This window comes from Neomonachus schauinslandi, chromosome 11 (assembly GCF_002201575.2).
Source record: "Neomonachus schauinslandi chromosome 11, ASM220157v2, whole genome shotgun sequence".
Lineage (NCBI taxonomy): Eukaryota > Metazoa > Chordata > Mammalia > Carnivora > Phocidae > Neomonachus > Neomonachus schauinslandi.
In genome coordinates, this window is record NC_058413.1 from 24,401,355 (window position 1) to 24,417,320 (window position 15,966).

General features: G+C 38.4%; 1 protein-coding gene across 1 annotated transcript in view; it reads right to left on the bottom strand.

Annotated features, from left to right (window-relative positions):
* Positions 1–15,966, bottom strand: part of TRIM44 (tripartite motif containing 44) — a 112,295-nt gene that overhangs the window by 48,367 nt on the left and 47,962 nt on the right. Inside the window, exon 4 of the mRNA XM_021685378.1 lies at positions 4,733–4,752. Coding sequence (XP_021541053.1) covers positions 4,733–4,752 — 20 coding nt within the window. The remainder of the gene's footprint in view (positions 1–4,732; positions 4,753–15,966) is intronic.

Consider the following 15,966-nt stretch of genomic DNA (forward strand, 5'->3'; position numbering starts at 1 on the left):
TGACTTAGTTCCTTTTTATGTTTCCAAACTAAGTTGTCAAGAAGAGAAATGTCGTATCTAAGAACACATGGTTATTATTTGGGGGAGGGGGGAGAGTACCTAGTATACAGCCCCAAGAAAATTTTTAAAGAAACAAAATTGAGAATATTTTTTAAAAATCTACTAAATTACAGAATCTATAGGCAGATTCCTTCCACTCCATATGTGATATGACTACTGCTTCATACAACGTTAGCCCAAAAAAACTGGGTGGGGAGCAGGGGAAAGAAAGGCTAGTGTTTACAGGGAAATAAAAACAGCCTACAAAGAGGCAACGAGGTTGAATGACTAGCCCAAGGTCTCATAGTCAGTCTCAGGCAGACCAAGACCAAGAATAGAATAGGTCTGCTGACTCTCCTTGAGCTCCTACTCCTTCAGAACTCGCTGCCTGTTTGATCACAGACTCAGCATGGGTCAGATTCACACTGATCTCAGCAGGAGCTTTCTGCCTGAATAAAGAGCCAGCTCTGAAGATAAAATATTCTACAGAAGTCCCAAATATGGTTGTTACTATTAAAAAGCCATTCCCCTCTAAGTTTAAGGGGAAAAAAAGCACAGAAAATCTTAATAGCAAATCAAGATTTAATACTGATCTTGCTCCTTTCTCCTCTGAGCACAAGAGTTTCAGGGTCCTTCCCTCTCTGACTTCCTCCCACTACAAAACAGCTTCGAGGCAGCAGATCCTACTGCCACCCCCTCTCCTCGAATATATATTATTTCTCAGCAGGCTCCAGTAGGAGTTGAGGAGCCAATCTGTGAGGGAGTGAACACAAGATCTCCCATAATAGCACAGAGAGACAGAAAATTGCTGCCAAAAGTGTAAATTGCTTTTTTTTGGCTTGGGGAAAAAAAAAAAAACCACTCTGGGCTTCAAAGACACCCTCTTAAAAGATAAATCCATGGTGGTTAATATCCATGTTCTACAGATTAGGATTTCTGTTCGTCCATGCCCTCCAAGAATCCTTGCCATCTATGTAACTGTAGAATGGATTTGAAGAGTAAACCACCAAACACAGGGGCAACAGGCAGGGAATTCTGCAGGGCCAAAGGAAGGCTTGGCTGTCTGCTCCCCAGGGAGTCTAAAAGTACTCCTTTTGCTGCTGACCCTGAAAGGGCACTGTGTGAGGGTGAAATGAAGAAATACCCCTTTATAATGACAGAGGCTAAGGAGAGGAGAAGTAGCTTGCAGAAAACAGAGGCCCTAGCAATTCAATGTCAAAGCAAGCGAGACCTCCCTGGTTAGAGGAATAAGAGCAAAGCAATCCTCTGAGAGTATGCGTGAATCCTCCTGGCTTTCCTTCAGGGTCACAGAAAGAAATGCGCTGGCAGATGAGGGCAGGTAAGGGCAGACAGTCCAAACAGCGGTGGAGGGCATGAACCCTGAAGCCAGAGTAGATTCAAATCCTAGCTCTGCTAACTTACTGGCTCTGTGATCTACGGCAAGTTCATCTTTCTGAGCATTAATTTCCTCATTTTACAAGTGGGCTAATAATTACATCATAAGCTTTACATGAGGATTAAATGAGAAGTGATATAAAATACCGTACACAGTAAACCTTCAATAAATGATAGCTATGATTATTGTTATTAATCAGCAGGACAACTACACAATAAATTCAGGACCAGGAACAGACATGACCAACAGCACAATATTGGGACGCTTCACGTCAAATGGCTTGGGGAATCAGAACCAAAAGGAGGAAAGAAGGCAGGGAAGCTGGCAGGAGGGAGGACACAAGCTCTATTACAGACAAATATGTATCCACAGCACGATTTCCCTTTGTTCCTGTGGAGTGGCTGGAGCCCAGTCTCACTGGACTTGGGTGCGGATGGTGGACAAGCGGCTGAATGGAAAGAATGCCAGCAAGGGAGACACAAGTGTCCTAATTCAAGAGGCCTGGACACAGAGTCTCCCAATTCATTCTCTTCCATCCCCTGTGCAGGCACACCCACACTTCCCTTCATTCAATACTTTCATTCAATACTTTCAGCAATATTTTCAGCAATACAGAAGCCTCTGGAACAAAACTCTGGCTTATTGAGATGGTAAAACGTGTATCATAAATGAGAGAATTTCAGATCAAAGGCAATCTGCCCTGAAGTGTTAACTGGAATTAACTGAGACAAATGGTAGGTCAACACAAACTGAATGGAACCAACAAATATAAATTTAAAGTTTAAAAAGAAAATTTGACTTCGTTTTCTTCTTTCTGTCAAATTAGAACATGCTCTTCATTGTACCAAAGGGTTCATTATACCAAAAAAGGGTTCTGTCATTGTACCAAAAGAGGATTCTATCAAGTCCTGGTATAACAGATTCCCTGCTGACATCCACGATAGCCTAGCTCGAAGGAGACAGCTTGATATCTTGGTTGCTAGTAAAGAAACTCTATGCTTCACAACTATCTTGTCAAAATGACATGAAGGTATCTGCAATTAAACTCTAAAACCAGTATCTACACTAAATAGTATCTTTGAAGCAAGTTAATCTCTTCATAAAGTCCTTGTATTCTTCTACTCAACGTGACTCTGACATGTAACCATGAAGACAAATGAGTGTGTTCATCCTAATCAGGTTCCTCCAAGCTACATGACATCTGCTAAGGTGTTTTCATTATACTGGTCTTGTCTGAACGCTCTTTCTGGGGAAGAAGAAAGTCTAGGGCTCTGTTTGGCCTGGATTTTAAGGAGCTAGAGCTAGTCTAGACAGTAGGAGAGATGGGAGTGCCAAGGAGATAATTTAGAGTCTGTCGAAACCAAAGGTCTGTGCAAAATGGTAAACACCTGGTCAATAACTAGAAAAGATGTGGATTTAGGCTCCCATCATCACTACTTTAGTCTAACTAGTCTCCCACACTCTGGTGTTAATCCACTTCCAGTTAAGGCAGGGGAGACTTCCAAAATGCAAATCTACTCGGGTTAATTCCTGTTTACAATTCTTTTAAGCTTTCCCATTGCCTGCAAGACAGAGCTCAAACACCTTAGAAGGCCTATAAGGCCCTAAAGGATCTGGATTCTGCTTTCTTTCTTCCACTCTTCTCTTGTCTAGAGCTTCTGCACAAGTTGTTCCATCTACCTAGAACAACCCTACCCCCTACCCCCTGCTCCTCCTTTGCCTGCCTTCTCATCTTTCAGAGCCCTGTTTATATATGACCTTTTAGGGTAAGCCTTCCCTTACCCTCCAACAACAAAGCAGCCTAAACTTCCCTCAATCATAGCACTTGTCCCACAGTATAAGGGCCCGGTGATATGCTTATTTCTCCCACAAGGCCAGGAATACTGGGTACTATATACCCAGTGAGTAACACAGTGCCCGACACATAGTAGGTCATGAGAAAAGAAAGGGAGGGAGTGGAAGGAAGGAAAGAGGGAGGAAAGAAATGAACTATAATTCCGAGGGAGCCTGTTCCTGAGAACGGCTGGAAGGTGAATTTGAAGAAATTCCCTGAGGCTTTGCGGTTCTAAAGCAGGGTGCCTATGGCTTTAGCCACAGTAGACAAGGAGCTAGATCTAGGCTGAGAACCATAGTTCTCAAAGGAGAGAAGCACCAAGAGATGCAGATGTGGGATAATGTCTGGCACCAAGAAACTGGCAGAGGGTGTGGGGACGGAGAAGGAAAAAAGAAACTTTCTTTGTTGGTTTATAAACTAAAGGACTGAATTTTGGTTCCAGTAAGGTAACCTTGGACAATTCATGTACCTTCTTCCAATGAGAAATTTGAACTAGATAAGTGATTTTCAAACTGAGTTCTTTGGAACCCTAGGTCTCTGCAGAAGCCCCTCAGGGTCTATTGTATTGAAGAGAGAAGGTTCACCAATGGATCTGGCCCCCAACTTTAGCCAGAAAAAACTCTTTGTATACCGGGGTTCTACTTAAAGCTCATTTGAAAAAAAAGGGGGGGCCACTTCTGCTAAAACTAAAGCTTGAATAGCAGCAGCCTAACTGAACTCTCTGACACTTCCCAGCCTGAACAGTTCTTGAACCTATGTGACACAGGACCCACCTGGACATTTTATTTTACTTTGTACAAATGCCCCTTGACTGCGTGGATGGCAAAGCTGCAGCATTTCCTAGATGCTCAGTTCTCACTGAGCAGCATGACAGCAAAAGTAAGGAAACCAAACTCCAGGTTTACTGCAAGGCTGAGGCAATAATGAAATACACTTTCACATTTCATGTGGTGATACAGAAGCAGAAAGGAGCATCTTCTTTTTCCTAAACCAAGTTAAGAAACGTAATACCTATGACCTAGGATTCACGGTATCAGTGTCTCGAGTCAGATGCAAAAATGTTATATGTCAGAAACAAAGAATATTGGACCCAAAGCCCATTAAAAAAAGCAATCCAATTCCAGTCAAGAAAGAACAATGCAAAAGTTTATCTAGGCAGTCCACCTGATAGCCTAATTACCATTTAAATATAGTGCCTACTCTTCCGAGCAAGGTATTCTGAAGTCACTGTCATTACATACTTTAAAGTCTACCTTTATCTGAAGGTTACAGGCAGGAAATGGCACAGATGGGGAAGGAGATGGGAGTCTTACAAAATAAGATTTTCAAAGCCCTGACTTAAGATGTTGATCCCTTTTCTGTGCTGTTCTTTGGCTGTCCATATTTCATGGGGCATTAAAAGGCCACCAATGTCACTCTACTTCAATTCTGAGAACAGACAAGCAGCAATAATGTGATCTTACCTGGGTCCTTCCTCGTCACCCTGAAAGAAACAGAAAGAAACAGCATTAGAAATCAACACTGGTAGAGACAGATTTAGGTTTCTTTCTTTTCCCTCCCCTCTTGCAACCTGAAAGCAAGGCTTGTGCATTTACTTTAACACAGACAAACCAGCAGATGTCCAAGGGCTAAGACCAGGGCTAATATAATCCTATGCTCAAACTGTCCAGCAGAGATCAACTGATAATTTGCCTTTGCAAGCAGGTAAGTGAATGCACAGACCTAGGAGGCCTAAATAATAGCCTTGCCTTTTTATTTGTATGGCTGGCAGTATTTAGTTCTGAGCAAACTGAGAACCCAAAATAGCAGCAGGTCTTAGGCAAAAGCTGACCAGCTCCAAAAGCATCAAGCTGTTTCCATCAAAGAGTCATTTCTGCCCTGGTCTAGCATTTTTCTCTCCAAATATGAACATAGCAACTCTAATATAGGGCACACTGTGGTAAAAAGGGCACTGAACTGGGACTCAGAAAATTGGGACTCTAGTCCAAGCTCTATTATTTATTAGCTATGTGCCCTTGGGCAAGTTAATTAATTAATCTGAACCTTGGTCTTCTCCTTTATAAAAGGGGAGCTCTGGCATTTGATGATCTACAACATCCCTCAGCCCAACACTGGCTTTTCACTTTTTCTCATTCACTGTCTATAAAAACAATGTGTGAGGGGTAGCTGTCCAGGTACTGCATGCTCTGAACCTAACTTTACTGGTGATCAGAGCAGAGTCCTTTGACTCTCTTCTTGTGATCACACAAAATTTTTCAAATGATTCTTAAGCCTTCTCCAAGGGACCTCACTCCTTCTTTTGGTGATGGGGTATTTTACATCCTTCTTTTTAGCCTTTCAGGGTTGGTCTCAATGGAGAATGTATCTCCTAGTTGTTAACTCCCCAGAGCACTTAATCAATTTGATTGTTCCTATAGGTATAAAGAATGAACTCTGGAGTCAGACACTCTAGGTTCAAATCTTGACTCCATCACTCATTTGCTGTATTACGTTGGTCACGTTATTTTGCCTCATTTAATTTTAATTTCCTACTTTGTAAAATGGGGTAATAACTGTCCCTGTATCATAGGACGAAAGGAGGATTAAATGAATTAATATGTATAAACATCAAGCACAGTGCCTAAGACACAGGATGCACTTAATAAAGGTTATTATCACTATCAGTAACAATTCAGTATGATAAGCTACTACAGGTGAACACTAAGGGTAAAAGATAATAACTTAACCTAGGAACTCCCATTCAGGAGCAGGGGAAACACAGAAAGAGAAAGAAATGAATTATGTTAAGGGCTCTACCAAAGACATAAACAGAATGTTTGAAAGTCAGAAGGAAAGTGATAAACACAGCCTCTTCTGGAGAAAGGGGAAGGGAGGGCTTCACAGAGGTGACATTTATATTGGAACTTAAGGGATAAGCAGGATTTCCCCAGGTTGGCAACAGAAGATGAGTGGGAAGGGCACTGGACAAGCAAGAGCAAACGCACACAGCAATGTTTAAAAAAAAAAAAAAAAGTATGTTAAAGGAATTTTGAGTTTGAGGATACTAGAGAATGGGGATGTGTTTATGTGTGTCTCGGACAGGGGTTGTGGCGGAAGTGGCCGTGGTGTGGGGATGGAGGGTTGGTAGTGCAACTGAAGTAAAGGGAGATTGCCAGGGCAGAAGCATCTAAGGACAGCTATAGCTAGAAAGGTGATTTAAGTCAGATTATACATTGGAGGTCGGATAAGGAGGGCATTTAGTAGACTGTTCAGGATTTGCAGTACTGGTCAGGGCACTAATCACCCACACTCTAATGAGAGAGAAGTAGGGCGAGTAGTGCAAGGAGGGTATAGGATGGTGGGAGCTTTCTTTCCATTTTGAATGACTGGCATGTCTTATGGGAACTATAATCTAGTAAGAAAAAATTCATATAATTTAAATTTGAGTTACATAGCTATCAGTGACTTAATTAAACCTCAACACAAGTTTTCAATTATCTTTGGATATTCAAACATAATTGTCTAAGAGAATCTTACGGAAAAAAGTATCCAAACATTCTCCTGTGATTTAGAGTGAGTCCTCACAACTGTAAATCTTGGCACAGTGGTTAAGAGATGGACTTTCTGATTTAGAGAAACATGGCTTCAAATTTACGTTCATCAATTCCAACAGCAAAGCTTTTGGCAATTTGCCTTAACTTTTCCAGGTTCAGTTTCCTGATCTACACATGGAGATTCTAATTCCTACCTTACAGGGTGGCAATACAGATTAAAATAAATGAGAAAATACGTAAAACACTAAGAAAATGTTTGGTACATTATAAGTGTTCAACAAATGGTGCTCATTATTGTACTTTCCCTGAATTAATTAATAACGTCTCTAGGGAAGAGTGAGGAAGGACAGAGAAGATGGGACACAAGACTGTGCTTCACATTCATCCACTTCTACAGCTTATAGATACGTGGCTGTTCAGAAGCAATAATCACTATCACAAAGCATGCGGGAAGACCAGGGTGAGAGTTTCACTGTTGAAGGAATGAATAAATGAATGAAAGAACAAACACACATACATATGGCAATTCTGAATAGGTCAGCAGACACTCAGAAGATTGCTAATCTTCCTTGTAAAAGATGTGCATGCTATTCCCTCCTATTCTGAAAGCCTAAGCTAATTCCTGTCCATTCTTGAAGATCAAGCCTCATTTGGAAATTTTTTTCTCACTGACAGACTGAGTGGAGTAATCCTACTCTGTCCTCCACAACTGTATGGCTCATACTCCTAGGCTGGTACTTAAAGCAGAAAACCAAGTGACAGCAGCATACAGTGTCTCCCTCTTTGGATTTCAATTCCTTGAGAAGAGAAACTGTACTGTTAATCTCTTTATTCACTATACCTTACACAGCATAAGGCACATAATTAATAATTATTCAAAAATGGGGCACCTGGGTGGCTCAGTCTGTTGAGCGTCTGCCTTTGGCTCAGGTCATGATCCCAGGGTCCTGGGATCGAGTCCTGTATCAGGCTCCCTGTAGAGCAGGGAGTCTTCTTCTCCCTCTCCCCTCTACCCCTCCCCCTTGCTCATGCATTCTCTAATAAATAAAAAAAAAAATCTTAAAAAAAATAACAATTATTCAAAAAAGGAAAGGAGGGAAGGCAAGATATAAGTAGGATTTAAGATTAATTTCTACCCCCCCCCCGAGTAAATCTTGGTTTCAGAGAATATTAGAACTGAAAGTTTGCTAAATACCAGTTTCTATTTAAATGACTTGTCAGGTTAAGCAGTGTTCCCAAATCCCTCCATCAAATACCCTCAATGCTCTTGGCTGGTAGGCTACATTCTAGTATCTTACCACCTTGTTTCTACTTCCACCAGTGGAAATGTCTGTTCACCAAGAAGCAAATAATTTTGTTCCTAAGGCTGTTTAAATCAGTTGAGCTTGTAATTATGACAACACATTTTATTAAATAACAAAAAGTGAATGCAAGAGGGAAACAGTGCCTCCATGAAAACTAAGCTGAATGCTTCCAAAGCATTCAATAAAGATGAGTTACTTAAAAATTGCTGTCAACTTTGGGGTGCCTGGGTGGCTCAGTCGTTAACCGTCTGCCTTCGGCTCAGGTCATGACATGATACTAGGGTCCTGGGATCGAGCCCCACATCGGGCTCCCTACTCAGCGGGAAGCCTGCTTCTCCCTCTTCCATTCCCCCTGCTTGTGTTCCCACTCTCGCTGTGTCTCTATCAAATAAATAAATAAAATGTTTAAAAAAAAAATTGCTGTTAACTTTGATGTAGGTGAGACACATGCAAAATATTAGAAAAAATAAAGTATAAAAGTCTAGGATTCCACATTCAGCTTGCTTCGAATGTTATCCTGAAATTGGACCTTATGAACAGTGCAGTATGGATGTGGTTTATGCCAGAAACATAACATTCCACTCCAAGTGGCAAACCCGTATACTCAAAGGCCTGAGTCAAAAATCAAAGAAATATACAGATAGATATTTCAAGTTTAAAATAAATGTTTAGGATATGCACGTATCATTTTTAATGATTTGCTCATTTGAACTTTTCCTAAAATTATCTCACATAGTTCAGTACTCTTCTCTCAAAACTAGACACAAGATGGAAGTACTCATGACATGCAAATAAAAATAAACACCATTTTTTAGTACTTGACTTTGGCAAAGAAGTTTATAAAATTCAGGCAAAAAAATGAGAGACTGTCAAAACTGGTGATGAAAATATACACTGATGTAACTGTTCTGGGAATAGTTAACAAATATGTACAAGAGCCTAAGAAACGTCCATACTTTTGACTCAGTAATTACGATTTATAAACAAAGGCATGCACTATAATGTAATAAATAGCAGTAAGGAAGTTGGAAAAAACTTAAAATTACATAAAAGTTAAGTTTGTATCATTGATTCAGGATTCAAACATTATGTTTATTAAGAATTTCTGGTAATATGAGGAAAATTTTAAATATACTGTTAAGAAAAAAATATCATGAGGGGATGAAGATATTAACTAACCTTACTGTGAATATCATTTTGCAGTATATACGTGTATCAAAATAATCACACTGTATACCTTAAACTTATATATATGTCTATTTTCTCTCAATAAAGTTGGGGAAAAAAACAAAATACATACACAAAAAAGAAAAAAAAAGGAAAAAAATACCCCAATAATAACCATCAATTTAGTGTGTTTACTTTCTGCTCTGTCTATAAGTTTTTAGCATTCCAAAATGAATAAGAAGGAAATAACTTTATTTAGTTATTTGAAGAGGAGAAACACCACATCTCATTAGATCTGGGGAATAGTACTGAAACTTGTCCTGTATGCTATATTCTATAAGAGGACCCAAAAAGATTTATTAAAAACACATTTTTAAAAAGAAATGTCATCAGGAAACCTTGTAATCTCTGGACTTCTTCAACCAGAAGCTCTGTGATTCTGCTTAGCCTAGTCAAATTCATCTGTACTAAAGATTTCTTAAAACATATTGTGTTAATGCACTGGTTTTAAAATGATTTTCAGATATCAAAGGCAAATAGTACTTGAGCAGGTGGACTATTTACAATTTTTGTTTTTAGCAGCTTTACTGAGGTATAATTTACAATACCATAAAATTACCTGTTTTAAGTGTATATTCAATGACTTTAAATTTACAGTTATGCAACTATTACAAACTTGCTTATACTTTCCTTAATTTCTTTAGAAACATATGATTGTTTAAAATTGTAACTGCCTTGCAGTATTTATAACATGTAGATTTTCTACTTGACAACTATAACAAAAGGGCATAAAAAGAGTGTTAATTGGCCTATATAGTTTCAAGCTATCTACATTTTTTTTTGAAGATTTTATTTATTTATTTGAGAGAGAGAGAGCAAGAGAGAGAGAGCACAAGTAGGGTGGAGGGCAGAGGGAGAAGCAGGCTCCCCGCTGAGCAGGGAGCCCAACATGGCACTTGACCCCAGGACTCCCAGATCTTGACCTGAGCCAAATGCAGACGCTTAACCAACTGAGTCAACCAGGCGCCCCTCAAGGTATCTACATTTTATGTGAAGATGTACTGTATTAATTTTTAGTAGACAGAAAATTAAAGGATTTCTATGTATATTATATATGCTACATATATTATAATACATATGTTATAATCCACACAGAAATCATTATAAAATAAGAACAAAGTAATAGAGCTAAAAGGCCCAAAAATGTATTAAAATGGAATTCAAATAACTGTTTCAAAAGTCTAAAAGAAGGCAGGAAAAGACAAGAGGAATAGAAATAGAGGGACAAGCAGTAAACAAATCATGAAATGGCTGACTTAAATTTAACCATATTAATAATAACATTAAATGTTAATGGACTGCACACTTCACTTAAAAGGCAGAGATTATCAGAATGGATAAAAGATTATAAGAACCCAGCCATATGCTGCCTAGGAGACATACACTTTAACAACAGACCAAAAACAAATTGATGGGGACATACCATGAGAACAGTAAGCATAAGACTGGATCGGCTCTACTAACGTTAGATAAAACAGACATGAAGACAAACAGTATTATCAGAGAAAAAGAGGGACTTTCATAACGATTAAAGGGTCAGTTCATCAGAAAGACAGAACAATCATAAGTATGTATTTGCTTAAAGAGACTTTCAAGATATCTGAAGTTGATAAAATTAAAGGGAGAGATAATTCCTTAATCATCCTTAGAAATTTAACACCTCTCAGCAGTTGACAGAACTAGGCACAAAAATCAGTAAAAATATAAGTTATTTGAAAACCTAATTGATATTTAATAGAACACTACACCCCAAACTATAAAATAGGTGCACATATGCATTCACCAAGATAGACCATATGCTGGGCCATAAAACAAATCTTAATAAATGTTAAAAGCTTGAAACCACTCAAAACATGTTCTCTGATCACAATGGAAAAAATTAGAAATGATTAACAGTATGACATGTAAGAAAATCCCTAGTATTTGGAAACTAAACAAGACATAAATAATCAGTGAGTAAAGAGAAAAAAAATCACAAAGTAAATTAATATTTCAAACTGAATGATAAGTGAAAATAAAACATTGCCAAAGTTTAGGATTCAACTAAAGCAGTGCCTAGAGAGAAAAGTATAGCTTTGAAAGCTGACATAAAAAAGTAGTAAAATCAACCATCTACAAAGCTAGAAAAAAGAACAAGTAAACTCAAAATAAGTAGAAAAAAGGAAATAAGAGCACATATAAACAAAATGGAAAACAAAGAAAAAATTAGCAAATCAAAAAGTTCTTTAAGACTAACAAAATTAGGGCGCCTGGGTGGCTCAGATGATTAAGCGTCTGCCTTCGGCTCAGGTCATGATCCCAGGGTCCTGGGATCGAGTCCCGCATCGGGCTCTCTGCTCCTTGGGAGCCTGCTTCTCCCTCTGCCTCTCTCTCTCTGTCTCTCATGAATAAATAAATAAAATCTTAAAAAAAAAAAAAAAAGTGTTTAAGACTAACAAAATTAATAAAATGGTAATTAGATTGTCAAGGAAAAAAAGGAGAAAATCACAAATTATCAATATCAGAAATGAAAGATGGGTTATCATTCTAGTTGCTACAGACAGTTAAAAAAATCACAAGAAAACAGTATGAACAACTTTACACTAAAAAGTACAACTTAAATGAAACCAACAAATTCTTTGAAAGTTACAACACAAATTTAAATAACACAATTTAAATATAACACAAATTAAAATTTAAATAAACATGAGATCAAACAAAATTTGAATAGCTCTATATTAAAGAAATTAAATTGGTTATCAAAAACCTTCACATAAAGAACTCCAGGACAGATGATTCTGCTGGTAAATACTACCAACTATTTAAGGGAGAAATAACACGAATTGTACATAAACTTTCAGAAAATAGATGACGAGGGAATACTTCTCAGCTTGTTTTCTGAAGCCAGCGAACCCTAATACCAAAGCCTGACAATGATGTTATAAAAATATAAAACTACAGATGAATATCCCTCACTGAACACAGACCTAAAAATCTTTTTAAAAAATTAACGAATTGAGGGGCACCTGGGTGGCTCATTCTGTTAAATGCCTACCTTTGGCTCAGGTCATGATCCCAGGGTCCTTGGATGGAGTGGGCTCCCTGCTTAGCGGGGAGTCTGCTTCTCCCTCTCTCCTCCCCCCCACCTTGTGTTCTCTCTGTGTCTTTGTTTTCTCTCAAATAAATATCTTAAAAAAAAATAAAATAAAAAACTAACGAATTGAACCCAAATTATACATAATAATGAAGTGGGAGTTTATTTCAAGAATGCAAGGTTGATTTAACATTGTAAAATTAACCAATATAATCAGCCATTACAATAAAATAATGAAAAAAAACCCCATATAATCATTTCAATAGATATAGAGCAAATATCTTATATATACTACATTCATTCAAATTATTGTTCCCTGTAGCTAATTGTGTCATTTCTCTCTGGCTAATTTGCTTTCAAGATTTTTTTCTTTGTCCTTCCTTTTCATTACTTTGATTTTGATGTATCTAGGTATGGATTTCTTAGAATTTATCTTGCTTGAGTTCACTCGACTTCTTAAATCTCTAAGTTTATATCTTTCAACCAAATTTTAGAAGTTCTGAGCCATTATTTCTTCAATTTTTTCAGCACCGCAATCCTTTTCCTCCCCTACTGACATGGGTGACATGTACGTTAAATCTTCTTTTATTGTCCCACAGGTCCTGAAGACTCAATTTCAGTTAGTTTTCAATCTTTTTTCTTGGTTGTTCAGATTGGATCTCTATCTTCAAATTCATCAATTCTTTCCTCTCTTATCTCCAATTTGCCACTGAGCCAATCCAGTGAATCTTTTATGTCAGTTATTGTATTTTCCTGTTCTAAAATTTTCATTTGGCCCTTCTTTATATCTTCTACTTCTTTGCTGAGATTTTTTATTTTTCATTTGTTTCCAGAGTTTGTTATTGCTAAGTCATTTTCAAAACAGTAGCTTTAAAATCCTTGTCTAATAATTCTATACTCTGTGTCATCTTGGCGGTGGCATCTTTTCTCATTAGACAGTCTTTTCTCATTAGAGTTGAGATTTATTGGTTCTTGCTATAATGACTGATTTGGGACTGTATCCTGAACATTTTGAGTATTTAAGAATCTGGTTCCTATTTAAATCTTCTATTCTAGCAAGAAGTCAACATATTTAAATTCAGAACACATGTCCTATTACATTAATTGAACACTGTGTGTCAGCTATACTTCAATTTAAAAAAATAAAACAAAATAAAATGAAAATAAAAATGATTAAAAAAAAAGAAGAAAGAAGCAGAACACATGTCCTGGATCAGGTTTGTGGACTGTGGTTCAAATATCAATATAGTTTAAATGATTCTGCAATGCTATTCTGATCTGCCCCCCTCAGATGACAAAACTCCATGCTATCATCTCCACAGTGCTGGCTAGGGAGAAGAAGGGTACCAACTCATTACTATAGGACAAGAGTGGAAGATAAGGTTCTACTCACTGACCCAGTTGGGGATATACATTGCCTAGTTAATGTAGGGGTGGGAGGGAGGAGTTAGAGCTCCATCTACAGTCTCCAAAGGGGAGGGATACTATTTCCTTCCTGATACTGCAGGGCAGGGGTAGAAGTAAGAGTTTACCTTTAGGCTCCAAGGGAGACAGGCACCACTGACTCCTGAGAGGGGCAGGGGTGATGACAGAAGTCAGACTTTTACCTAAAGGCTCCAGGGAAAAGGAATGATAACTCATTACTGCAGGAGAAGACAACAGATAGGTTTCCACCCCACTGGCTCCACTCCTGCAGTGCCAACTGGGGCTGGGAAAGGGTATAGTTTTATTCATGGTGTGTTTCCAGAATAGGCAGGATTGGTCAAAACATTTCTCTATAGCTGAAATGCCCTTTTCCTAGTTCTTTGGCTACAGAGAGCAGGCTTTTCTTGGAGATTTTCTTTCTGTCTGTGCTCAATATAGTTTCCAGTTTGCAAGGCACCCAGGCCAGGATATACAGGAAGCAAGAAAAATCCCAGGGAACTCACTGCCATGTAGTTCCTCAAATCCCAAGATCCCTGGTCAGAACCATCTTTTCTCACTTTTGAGAGTCTTCTGGTAGGTGACTTAAATATTTTGTCCAGGGGCGCCTGGGGGGCTCAGTTGATTAAGCATCTGACTTCGGCTAGGGTAACGATCTCAGGGTCCTGGGATCAAGCCCTGCGTTGGCTTCCAGGTCAGCAGGGAGTCTGCTTCTTCCTCTCCCTCTGCCCCTCCTCCCGCTCATGCTCTTTCTCTCTCAAATAAATAAAATCTTTTATAAATATACATATATATACATGTATTTTGTCCAGGAATTTTTGCTGTGATTAGTGGAAGTAATAAAGTGAAATATGTTTATTCCATCTTGTTCAGAATCAGTATCTGCAATCCGATTTTAAATGCATCAAAAAAATAAGATGCATTAAAGAGTGGAAGGCTGGAAAGATGGCTATGTGTAAATCATGATTCAAGTATATTAAAATGTTAATGGTAGAATCTAGGTGGAAGTATATGGGTGTAATCTGTAAAATCTTTTTCAACTTTGCTATATGTTCAAAAATTTTCGTAATAAAATGTTGGGAGGAAGACTCTTTTGGCCAAATACGAAATGTAGGTGATTAAAAAAAATCCATAACATGCAAAAGGAAGAAAAGAATTCCTCTGCTGAGTGAAAAAGAGGTACTGGAGATTTGAACTGATCAGTAAATTACCAGATTAGCTGGAGCGAGAGGCTATCAGATGAGAACAGTTCTTTGTAAAAGCTCTAGCCAGCTGAATGCTACTTTTTGTCTTTAATAGCTTATTTTGTCCACAGCCTGGTCCTTTGGCCTTGCCAGTTTTGCATCCCTAGGAGTAATTCCATCAGAGTTAACAAGCATAGCGCAGTTGAGCAGCTGAAGTGCTTAGAGGATGGTTAATACTGGGGAGGGACTAAATTCATTACTTGAAATGAAAATAAAAGAGAGGGGGCTCTCTCTCAAAAATAAATCTTTATTTTTGAAAAAACAACCTACTCAACACAGAGAATAAATGTGGGGTTCCGATTTGGGGGGAATTTGGGACACAGTCATGCCATTGATCCCTTTGAGTTAATTCTGGTTGACTTTTTTGTTTAAGACACAAAGTGACCACCTCCACACTTTAAAAGGTCTCAGGAGAGCGCCTGGGGGGCTCAGTCAATTAAGCGTCTGCCTTTGGCTCAGGTCATGATCCTGGGGTCCTGGGATTGAGTCCCACATCGGGCTTCCTGCTCAGCAAGGAGTCGGCTTCTCCTTCTGCCCCTCCCCCGACCCGTGCTCTCTTACGCTCTCTTTCTCACAAAGATAAATAAATCAAAAATCTTTAAAAAAATAAAATAAAAGGTCTCAGGAACACAGAGCTGTCTAGGGCACTGATTCTCTTCATTTTTCCCACTTATATAAATGGAACACTTGACATACTGCACATAGTAGGGAAAACACATAGGCATTGGGATAGAACAGACTTCAATCTGAATCCTGGCTCTGTTTTCTACTAACTAAATGACACTGGCTCAGTGTCTCTGCAGTTCTCTGCATCTCAATATCCCATCTGTAAAACAGAAATAATGAATGCTGATATATAAGGGTTAAATTAAATGATGAATATAGAATGCTCTC